We start from the raw sequence: 12,425 nt of genomic DNA, 5'->3' as shown, positions 1-12,425 counted from the left end.
AAGCTTTTGCTGGTGGTATGTGACTCATGATAATGAAAATGAACATATATAGGTCTGCACTGCTTTGGATAATTATTGAGCAGAACTCCTCATCAGCATGGACGCATGTCCTCTGGAATGGTGGTTGAAGCATCAAGGGCCGTGAATCTTTAGCACATCTGGCATGTAAATATCTTGCAACGCGGGCTATAATAGTGCCATGCAAATGCCTGTTCTCACTTTCAGGTGACCCTATAAACAAGAAGCAGGCCACATTATCTCCTGTAAATGTAAACAAACTTGTTTGTCTGAGCAATTGGCAGAACAAGACGTAGGACTGAGTGGACTTGTAGGCTCTAAAGTTTTACATTGTTTTATTTTTGAATGCAGGTTTTTTGTACGTAATTCTACATTTGTAAAATCAACTTTCATGATAAAGAAATTTCACTACAGTACTTGTATTAGGTGAATTGAAAACTACTATTTTTTACAATGCAAATATTTGTAATAAAAATAAATATAAAGTGAGCACTGTACACTTTGTATTTTGTGTTGTAATTGAAATAATATATTTGAAAATGTAGAAAACATCCAAAAATATTGTTTAACAGTGCAATTAATCATGATTATTTTTTTAATCGCTTGACAACCCTAATTTTAATATAATACGGAAGCAGAGATCCTGTGATAATTCCAAATACAATACTGATTTTTCTCTGTAATTTACAGCATGGTACCAATAAAATCCAGTGCCATGGATAAAAATTAGTGATTTAAAAATATTCGGATTTTTAATGTAATTGGATGTTTAATTTAATTTAAATGTTTTTCTTTTAAAAAGTAACCCATTAAAAATTATATTTGAAATTATGACCACCTATATTAAGTTCTAAACTTACTATTATATATTAATATATACATTCAATAAAAACATTCAAGCAATACGTGTCTGCTGCCAGTTTTAAGGATAGTCAAACCACTGAGCTGATAGAAGTCACTGGATAAGCACCTGAAGCCAGAGTTTGCTGAAGTGCTGCACCACATTTGACAGCAGTAGACTCTTTTACAGGTGCAGAGAATATGATCTTCATTTTAGTTTATTGAACTAGATCACTTCAGTGACTAGTTCATTGAAAGTTGAGAAACACACTGGGATTTGAAAAAGCCGGAAACCTTGTTTTACTCTTCCAATCTATGAATAAAACAAAGTCTGAGAGGATGAGATATACTAGTTCTAAAATCATGAAGAACATGATGACCAGAAACAATCCGTTCTCTTCACTAACTACAGATAATACTTTTGTTTAATAAATCAGTTAGTTTTAGACACAAATCATTATTTGGATAGACTGATTTTTTTCTTACGTAGTTTTTATTTAACAAATGAAAACCATTTTAAAATACTATTTTTGTGCATTTTTATTGAATTCCAATTTTCATCCAAATGCAGCTTGATACAAATCATGAGTAAAAAAAATTACTCATAGTAAATGAGAAATGCATAATTCTTCATTAAATGATACGATAAAAATGTAAAAATTTCAGATCTGAATAAATGTGTGTTAAGGCATATAACTGTTAAAATATATATACCATAGTTAATATAAAGACTATCTTTAGTTGAAGATCAACATGTTTTAATGGTTGATCATTCAACCAGCCAAAGAGAATCAATATTTCTTTAGGAAAATAACTAAAAACTATAACTGCAAAAGAAGATTAAAATTGGTTATTTATATCAAGGATTCCTGCTTGCTCATTTAAATTACTTTGATCTAAATCAATCCATCCTGATAGAAATGGCAAACATTTTCAGACACGAGTATGGAAAGTTTGGCTCCTAAAGCTATATTTAGGACCTTAAATAAAAATGGCCTGTTTTTTTGCAATGTAAATGTCACTGAATTCACCCAAAGTTTGAAAATTTTGGCCAGGGTGTTTAAAGGACATGCAATATGAGTGAATGTGTGGATAGCGCATGTCCTACTACATATCGGACTGATGGGGGGGGTGTTAGGTGGTTTTACTGATAAATGTTTATGAAAAATAAGACCGTCATATAGATAGTCTCAGCCTTTAATACTGTATAAATTAAACATTTTAAGGGCCGTAATCTTTAAAAACATGATGTTTTTATCTTTTCAAATTGAACAAATGAACCGGAATGCATTTCTGCTGTCATAATAAAACAATATTTGTCTAAGAATCCATGTAGGTTCACTTTTACTGAGCATGGAATGTTTTGTGGCCTTAGGGATTAAGTATTTACAAACAGGTGCTTTAGAAAAGCAAGAGTTAAAGGACAAAAAATGAATTAAAAAAACCAAACTAGTAACCTCCCTTAGAATTATGAGGACATCAATTATTTCTGTTAAAGCACATGTATCGTGTTTTAAAATCTATGGAATGCTCAAGCTTGTTTTACTCCTTTTGTGTGGGTTTATTAACTCTCTCTTTATCTGGGTTGCTATACAAAAGAAAGTAATCTATAAAATAAACTGAAGTTGGAAATAGGTAATTGCATTCCAAATGAAGAAAAGAACTTCTAGTTCTTTTTAATGTGTTCAGAAAGTGGGTAAGAATGGCTTTTTGTGTGATCTTCATGGGCCAAATGCTGTGTACCTGCAACTCCGGTGGACTCAGCAAGTCCCAGTATTTGGTCTATTTAAATTTTAGGTACTCTTTAATGGAACAGTTTTGGAAAGTTAAAGATTTTTTTATATGCAGTGTAGTTGTAGCCATGGTGGTCCCAGGATATTAGCGAGACAAGGTGAGTGAGGTAAAATCTTTTACTGGACCAATTGCTATTGATGAGAGATTTCAGAGTAGCAGCCGTGTTAATCTGTATTCGCAAAAAGAAAAGGAGTACTAGTGGCACCTTAGAGAGAGAGGCTTTCAAGCTACACAGGGCTCTTCTTCCCAGATCTGAAGGAACTCGAGTGTTACAGCTAAATGGACTGAACAGATACACTAGATTTATAGCTTGTTACAACAATATATAACCCACTAACCCCCTCTTTTTGTCCTGTGACTGCAGAGGTGTTGACAGGCCACTCTACCTTGAATGGCCTCTTACAATATGTGCTAAGTAATTATGCTAAACAATCTTTGCATTTGCTTTGATGCTGAGAGTTCCTTTCCCAGACCTGAATAAGAGCCCTGTATGGCTTGGAAGCTTGTGTCTCTCACCAATAGAAGTTGGTCCAATAAAATATCAGCTCATCCACCTTGTCCGCTAGAGAATTGTTAGGTATTCTAAGTTTTGCTCTTTGGCCAAAAGATTAATCTGCTATCTGTTGAGCTAATGAAATTGACTCTTCAATGGATTTTCAAGAAAAAAGGCTTTTAGGGAGTGGAATGGTGTTAATTTGCACAAATCCTGTTGGGTTTAGATGTTACTGGTTTCTTTGGGCTGGTCTACACTACGGGAGGTGGGGATCGATCTAAGTTACGCAACTTCAGCTACATGATTAATGTAGCTGAAGTCAACGTACTTAGATCTACTTACCGCAGTGTCTTCACTGCAGTGAGTCGACGGGAGACGCTCTCCCATCAGTTCCCCTTGTGCTTTTCGTTGAGGTGGAGTACTGGAGTCGACGCTAGAGCGATCGGCAGTCGATTTATTGCGTCTATACTAGACCCCCGCTGGATCGATCACAGCTCATTGATCCGGCCAGTAGTGTAGACAGGCCCTTTCTTCAGAAAATGTTTTGCAAAAACTCCAGACTATTCAAAGGTTCCACTCTCGCCCCCAACACTGCTACCAACTCTCTGCGTAGACTGCAGAAACAGCCTCCAATGAGAGGGGGAAATTCAAATAATGAATCTGAAGAGAACAGATAAAATTATATGCTGTAGCAGCAAAATACAAAAACACACTGAAATAGGACATGTCTTTCATAAGACTCACCATCTGTATTCCTTTTATATATGCTGGACCAAATTCAGCCCTGGTGTAATTCTGTTGACTTCAGTGGAGTTACTCTAGGAACCAATTTTCTGCCATATTTATATTACTGTGTTGCCAAGCAGAATATTGGATCCTAAAACATAAATTATCCCTTTTTGGAGAGAAAAAGGGAACGGACTGCCGACACAGAATTGATATATTATTTAGCTCTACTGTTATTTATAAATATGTACTACACAATGTAGACAGACTATAACTAGATATGATTTTAATAGCAGAAAGCCTCCTTGGCAATTGTCAAGTGCCTCAATTGTTGCACACTGGAATCATACACTTTTTTTATCTCTGCCCCCCCCCCCCCCCAATAAATGAAAAAACAAATCTTCAGGTTTTTTCCAGTATGTACAGCTCAAGCTCCGTGCGATAGGTCCTGGAGCTACAATGATTTTTATACCAGCTGAGGATCTCGCTCATTGTTTGTAAAACCCCACCCAAACCTATGAAAATTAAGTTAAACTGTGCTTTGAAAAGCGATTTTTTTACATATAATCTCATATTGATATGCCTTCAATTGATTCTGTATTTAATTTAGTCTTGTTACAAATAAAAGGGTGATTTCTTTTAACTTCCAGCACAGCAATCTCTGCTTAAAATCTAAAAATAAAGCAGGACTTTCTCTGCCTAACACACAAAAATATTGCAATTACAATTTAGCTGGCAAGGAAAAGTATCCAGGTCACTCTTCAGTAGCTGTATAGGCCAGGTGCTGCCAGTCTTGCTAAAAATTTGAGTCACAACTGTTATTTTACTGAAAAGAAACACAAAAGGAAGGAGCAGATCTGTGCAGTAAAGAAAATGCTGTTTTTACATAATCACTCTTTTGACTAAAAGTGTCTTGTAAAAGAAAACTCATGGGGTGAAATCCTGGCCCCATTGAAGTCACAGCAAAACTCCCACGGACTTTCATTAGGCAGGATTTTACCCCCATTTTTTTTAATTCATAAATTCCATCTTGTTCACAAAATTACTAAATTGGCATTTCTAACAGTATTTAACCCAACATAAAAAACTGACTAAAGAAAGGAGAAGTTGCCATTTGTACAGGAAGAGACCCATCAAGACTCTGCTTCAGTGAGTGAGGAAAGTGGGAGGCTTTGAAGCTTAATTTAACATGAGAATTAAGGGAACAGTGTTGCTCAGTTGTTTAAAAATGTGGCTTACTTGTAGCTTCAGGACGGTTGTTGCTGGAGAGGGGAGGGATTCTTCAGAGGCCTAATTTTTCTTTCCTCTAAATTTTGTAACCACCTTCCACCTCTGAGGGGCATGATAGTGTAAGGACTTTTTTTTAATGCTGGTGATTATTTTCTATGTGGATTATTTTTTCTGTGTAATAATGACAGCTACATCAGTTCATTTGGGATACTATAGTGTAGGCTCATACTGTGTACTTTTATTATAACAACATAATTTGTTGCCACTGACAAGTTGTTTTTGTACAGAAATGGCTAAATACCAACTACACTCTCACTTCTGTAGTATAAAATCTGTGGGGAGTGGAGTTCAATGTTTTTAAATCTGCTGCGTTGCAGGAAATAGCACAGGGCATTTTTAAAAAATTATCTGGCAGAGGGATCTTTGGACTCAATAATTTTTTAAATTAAAAATATTTTTGCCTCCTGATCAAATCTAAATGTTGACATGTATGGGAAATCTGTGCTTCAGTCATAATCCCCCACAAGCTGTGTATTGTTGTCTCTCCAGTAGAGCCAAGAGGCATTTTGATTAAGCTCAGTGTGTTTTCTGGATAAAAGTGGATTCCATTTGGCTCAGTCTTTTTTTTTTTTTTTTAAAGATTCCAGCCCCCACCTTAGATGCTCTAAAATAATAAAAAGAAAAATTCTGGAAAACTGTACTGTAAAAATGGCTTTATGCAAATACTCCCTTATTGGTTTGCTCCAGCTGAGTTCCATGGTGGCCGTGAGGTCACAAGCAGAGGTGGGGCTGTCACTCCACAGTTGGCTAACACAACCTGCAAGTGGTGTGTGGAGAGAGTTACTAGGTGGCATGAGCTGACCGAGTCCCTCCCTGGCTGAGGGGACCATACAGCATATATTACTGAAGTGGATGGAATTCTGATAACTTGATTTGCAGCTCAACTTTACTGTGCAACTTGCAGTTGGATGTGATGATGATAATCATAATAATTAGAGAGACACTAATTCTGAATGCTAGGATGACTGGTTATTGATTTCCTGCCCCTCACCTGAGAGCCTGTGAAGGGGAGGTTAATTGACCGGTGCTGCCAAGGCACTGGTACTGCTGAAAGGAGGCATGGTGGTACAGGCTTAGATTCTTGCCAGGGTGAGAGGCTTTGTGGTGGTTTTAAATTTAATTCCACCCCAGCCCACCCCTTCTCCCTAACGTTTTTGACAGGTGGAAAAGGAATTCACTTCCCAGACCAGACTGTTAGTGAGGAGAGGTGTCTCCTGGTAGAAACAGAAGTGAAACAGTTGTGCCTCATTCTCTCCCCCGAAGCAGCAGCAGATCTTTTGGTGGACAAGGAGACTCCAAAAGGGTGGAATGGGCACAAGGCCCAGGGCGAGCAGCACCACAACTTGTGGTTAGAGTGGCTTCTCAATGATTCACAGTGCTAGCTACAGGGAAACACTCTAGCAGTTAGCACTGTGAATCATCCAGATAGGATGGCTGCATTCTTTTCATCACGTCACTGTGACCCCTCCCCATGGATACACATGATGTTGCAGCTTTAGTTTTATCACTCATGTGGACCATGTTTATGGTCCATTCAAAGAGTGAGGGAGTCTCTCTATAAGCATTTACAAAGTTCTGAAGCTTTGGTTTTTCACAAGGAAATGTCTTTTGCTTAAATGCATGTTTTAGTGAAAATGGGAATTGTTAAGCTTTAAACAATGAAGATTTAGAGAGAGAGAGAGAGAGAGGGAGAGAGTATGAGTACTTCTGTTGGTTTTCATGGGAAAATGTGCAGGTGTCCTTAGTTTTGTTTGTACTTCACTCAGTCAGTGAGCTTGACAATAAATCAAATCAATGAGTATAGGATATGTGCTGCATAGGTGAACTTTGCAGACCCTTTTAAAACTTAATTTAAAAAAAATTAGAATATTGGCCTACTTATGAAAACTCAAGGATGCAAAAATGTATTTATGAATAGTATCTGTGGACCAATTTTCTTTTCTTTGCATTCGTTAGTGGGTAGATTTTTTGACATGAATTCTTTACTTAGTGATATAGTCTACTGTAAGATGTTATGCTTTTTCTTTCCTTTCTCCTCTTGGGGGAGTAAAAATAGTTTGGATGTTGTTTTTTCTTGCGATGGCTCTGAATTAGTGAGGTATACAGCACAGTTTAAAAGAACAAAACCCAACAAGCTCTAGAATGCTAGAGGTGAGTCTAAGTCCTTCCCACTGCAAATAAATTTAAGAAATGATCATGTATTTGAGGATTTGAGTCTTAGTGTGGACAATGTATTTGAGGTCTTGTCTTCACTGGGAGAAATGGTAGGGGGTTGTTTTTTTAACATGTTAACACAACCATGCTAAAATCCTACTGTACACAAGGCAATTGTAGTTTTAACATGTGGGAGCTGGTCAAAGTGAACCTGAGAGTCTCCCACAGGTTTTACCTCAACCAGCTAATGTGTTAAACTACAGCTGCTTTGTCTATGCAAGGATTTCAACACATGTTAAAAGTGTACCTTTTTTCCTTAGAGGCCATAGAGTCCTGCAAGGTGGAAAACAGGATGTAAACTTGTAATAGGAAAAAAAACAACCAGCAGGGAAAAATTTTAGAAGGAAAAAAACTCCAGATGTTTCAGGCATTCTACCTATGTAACCCTTCTGTCAGGTGGAGCCAGCAGCAACCAGGGCCGGGTTCAGTATCTAGGGTTTCCTTTCCATCAATACAACACAAAACCGACCTGAGCCCCTACCCAGTAACCTGGGAGAATGACACACCACCTCTGGGTGCCTCTAAGAGGCAATACTTCCCCACTCACAAGCACAGAGTCTGAGTGTAGAAAAGAAACTTTTAATAAAAGGAGGGAAGTAACTGGGTGTTAATTTGGAAAAACACTGCAACCAGGGTTCATAAAAACGTAAACCATGAGCAAGTAATTTGGGCAGTGTCCTTTTCCCCCTCAAGTTCACTAACCCAAAAGTCCCTTTCATGTGCCTGACCCTTCTCTGCATCCCACTCACAGTTGCTGTCCTTGGGCAGTGCAGACCCAGAGTTCACCTCCCACCCTGGGTGGAGAGTGGGGAGGTAAAGCACCTTACTCCCTCCACTGCTCAAGCGCTCACTTGCCAACCCTCTCTGCGGGGGCCCTCTCCACCAGCCACTCCACTGGCCTCTCCCCCAGCCGCCCTGCTGGCTGTATGCTGTGCCTTACCAGACACTCGTTTGCCAGTTGACTGTCAGTCACCTTCTGCTGCCACCTGCCTCTCTGCTGTAACCTCTGCACATCAGTCTCTTAGTAATTTTTCAGCTCTTTATAGGCCCCATCTCAAATGATTTCAGATCTTACTGATTTTTAAGCTCTTAGCAGGCAGGGTAGAAACACAGTCGTACCAAAACACGTTTCAGTTCTGATTGAGCATTTAAAATAATAAACAGGATCCTAATGAAGCCTATTTAAACAGTGGGGAGGAACAGGCTTAACTAGTCCAGGAAGAACCCTTGGAGAGGATTTGCAGCCTCCTGGCTAGGACACCTGGCCTCACCCCTCTTATTTTCTTAGGCGTCTGGCATTCGAGCCCCTGGCTTAACGAGGTTCTTTCAAATGAGGGTGACCCCCTTACTTGGGACAGGTTAAGCACAACCATGCTTTCCTGTATTCCTACAATAAGCAAACATTTGTAACAACATTTCACCACCCCTGCATTCAGTACTACGATGATTTGTAACCCAACACCACCCCAAGTTGATTACTTTGACACCGCTCTATCTGCTGAATATCTAAGCAGGGCAGGAGCAAACTGTATTTACATAAACACACCCAAAGTCTCCCCACCCCACCCTCTAGCTAGCTGTCAGGGAAGCATTCATTCAGATCCTGCTTACACATACATCATAAGCAAACAAACAGAATGGCCATTTTTGCTGGTCACCTTTTGAGGCTGAGCTTTTATACATTTCTTGACTTACGGGTGCTTTAGTCCTCATCTTAAAGTTACTTTCTTTTTTTCTAAGGGCTCTTATGAATGTAATTCTACGCAGCATTTACTTGTACCAGTAGAAGAGAATTAATTTATTCTGGATTTAGCCAAAGTGACTGAAATGGATACGTGAAATGTAACTCTGAAGTCAACAAATGAGCTCTCTTTTTTGGTATTATTTCTATACTGTATATTGTTAAGTAATTAGATATACTGACGAGGGAAAGTATTTGTTTTTGAATTATAAGCATGCTAAAGTTTTAGACTGTAACAGCAAGATTGTGGGGATTGGCCATGCTGTGCCTGGTGCTGCTCTGGGATTGGGGGCAGGCAAGGGAGAGGACGTATCTTTGCACTGCCCTGATCTTAGTGGTGCTGGTCTGGTCGGTCCATGAAAGAAACAGTCTGCGTTGTTATAGCTTATGTTCAGCTGCCTCTTGTCTCCATGGGCCATTTTGACCTCAGGTATTGGGTGGAGATTGCAGGTCCCTGGCTATGTTCGCTAGATCTGGGAGTGCACAGGGGATGGCATGGAGCCAACTGTGACACCTAGGGCTTTCCCCGTGATTAAGAATCTAGTTAAGCCAATGTTAAGGCTGTTTTGCATTGTCAAAATGATACAGAGCAATCTTGGGGAACCAGAAGCTGGCTCTCCGCTAGTCTAAATGAATACATCAGTTAAGGTTGTTTGTCAGCTATACCTTGAAGTATTTTAGGGGGGGTTTCACCCCCGCTAATTTCCAGCTGCATTATAACCTTAATTTTTTTTTGGTGTTTAGTATTGTCTGGATGACTTAAGTTGCATAACCTTTTAATTTAACTTTCTTAGCTGTCCACATGTTTAATCTTCAACCAGCTGTCTCTCATTTGTTAAAACCACTTTTCTCTTGTTGCTGTTGATGGACTTTATTGGGAAATGTGTAAATGGATGAAGATACAGTTGATGCCTACTTCTTTTCTGAGGTTTTTATATGTCCCTTATATCAGATGATACATTAAATTCTGTAAATAAATTGAAGTATATACACTGAAACTTTCTCAAGCAGAATGCTTGCTGAATTAAAACAGCAGGGTGCAATTTACTGTATTTTAATTTAAGGTTCTGCATATGAAAATAAACTTTACCTACTTAACCCAGAAGTTCACTGAAACATGCATTTATTTTTATTACAGTTGGCAATCCTGAAACTCCCGCAGACAGCACCTCATTTTAAGGCCTCATTTGTGAAACTGCACAATCAGATTCTTAAAGAAAAAAAGGCTCAGTTCTGTTTTAATCACAGTGCTGTTGCCAGATGTACCAGGTACACTGCTCATAATGTACCTTGTTACAAAAAGTACTTGGGGGGTGAAATTCTCACGCTTCTGCAGTCAATGGGAGTTTTGCCATTGCCTCAGTGGGGTCAGGATTTCACCACAGCATGTGCTCTTTCAAAGAAGTTGCTGCATCAAGAAGTATTCAGAGAGCTTGTGGTGACATGCTGGAATTAAGAGGTTAATAGCGGGTTAACTCTTAGAAAACTGTGTGCCTGCTGGAAAAAGGCTGCTTGATACATGCCCTCTTGGAAAACTAGACTAGGAGCTGGCGATTACTTCTCAATGTTCCAAGAGATAACCATGACAGCACTTTATTTGTGTACGGTTTAAATAGTGCATTAATAATAAGGGACAAATTCTGCTCTTTTGGTATGTAGGTGCTCGCTGACTTTACAGTTACATGTAGGGAGTTCTTATAAAGAGCTTTCTTCCTATTGTAAAACCTGTAGGATGAAGGCTAGAGCCTATTTAGTCAACAGCTCTCACCCAGTCACTTTTCAGTAGAATTGTGGCAGCCAGCAGGAGACTAGGAAAAACAGCCCGTTATTGTTTAAATACTTGAAGTCTCCAGTATTTTTCACAGTCACTGCTGCTGAGCAGCAGGGGATTGTTTTTGGTTTTGTTTGTTTGTTTTTTGTGAACATACTGCTGGAGTGAGCTAAATCAGCATCGTTTGCCTTTGAAGGAATGTGCTCTGCTATTTTCAAGCTTTCCTCTGAAAGAGAGGAAGTTGTGTGGAGACAACCCTTGATCATAACCTCTGCATTTTAGTTAAAATTAATTAGCAAAGATGAGGTAAAATTAAATATGCAGAAGGACTGAACTGCAAACCTGAAGATAGCTGGTACCCATCTACTACTCCCTCAGCTAAACTACATTCATTGCATTAATAAATCATATGTGCACATGAATACTGAACGCATCATTTTGGCTTCGAAGAGTGAGTCCTTCCATACCTGATGGATGGTTTGGGAGAGAGCCTGCAATGATTTAAAAAAATGCTTTATATTTGTAAAATCCTCAGGGTAAATCCTGAATCCATACTGAACTGCTTCTCTTTCTTATACCATTAGATTTGTTTTGACACAACAACATTGAAATGATTGCAGGCATGAACAGCGGTCAGTTTTTAGCTGGTAAAAGCGTAAGGGTTATGACTATTCAGATGCTTTTTATATAAAATTTGAGTACAATAGTAGATGCCTGACACACATGTTTTTTCTGCTGTAGGCGTTGGATTGAAACCCAAAGAAGAGGACCCAGCATGCAGCACAAACAGAAGTCTGTGAAAGGACATATACAACCTCGCCTGAGGATTTGGAGAAGCGTTTCCTACTAGCAGACCTGATGGAGCTGCTCCTAGCGAACATTTGACAGCGGTTCCTAACTCTTTTTTTTTTTTTTTTAACTGCACTGGTTTACCAGACTAAGCCCTCAGCTCTTCTATCCTCTCATTCAATTGTGTGTGCTCTAACAATGCAACTTGTCTTACGATCATGAGACTGGGAACCAGGCAGCCTCAAACGTGGGTTAGTATGTGTACAAATGAAGAGGAGGTGGGTGGCAGTAACGTAGTAGGATCCAGGATAGAGGTTTGTCGGGGAGGGAAAGCTGGGTATACTAATTACAAAAGCCTGAAACTCCTGTGGTGGTTTAAGCTGTTCTAGATATTCCAATCTAAATCTGTTTTTCATGCTCTTTAATTAATGTTGCAATGCTGAAATGTGTTCTGTAGGTGGAAGTGATGGCACAGAAATTAAGCCATTACTAACATTCCTGGAACACACAGGTACTTGGTTGCTAAGTTAAGTTTTGCATGTCTTTCCTCTGCTTCAGCCTGCCAAGCTATTCCACCCGCACTATGTAATAGCTTCATCTACCAAAAGGCAAGCAGATTTGCCATGATTGCTTGTTCTACATAGGGATAATCTGTCTCTAAAACCAAACCCATTTTCATATCATGGGGACTAAATCGTCCTGCTTTGGGTCACTGGCAGATTTGTTTCCGTCATGGCACAGAGTCCTTC

General features: G+C 39.0%; 1 protein-coding gene across 6 annotated transcripts in view; it reads left to right on the top strand.

Annotated features, from left to right (window-relative positions):
• LRRC3B (leucine rich repeat containing 3B) overlaps positions 1-11,844 on the top strand; it is a 62,214-nt gene extending 50,370 nt beyond the window's left edge. For all 6 annotated transcript variants that reach the window (XM_037890405.2, XM_043540913.1, XM_043540912.1 and 3 more), the window contains one exon: positions 11,629-11,844. In XM_037890405.2, the coding sequence (XP_037746333.2) occupies positions 11,629-11,640 (12 nt within the window). In that variant the 3' untranslated portion in view covers positions 11,641-11,844. The remainder of the gene's footprint in view (positions 1-11,628) is intronic.
• Positions 11,845-12,425: the final 581 nt, after the last annotated feature.

Source organism: Chelonia mydas, chromosome 2 (assembly GCF_015237465.2).
Source record: "Chelonia mydas isolate rCheMyd1 chromosome 2, rCheMyd1.pri.v2, whole genome shotgun sequence".
Classification (NCBI taxonomy): Eukaryota; Metazoa; Chordata; order Testudines; family Cheloniidae; genus Chelonia; species Chelonia mydas.
This window is presented reverse-complemented; position numbering and strand designations above follow the sequence as displayed.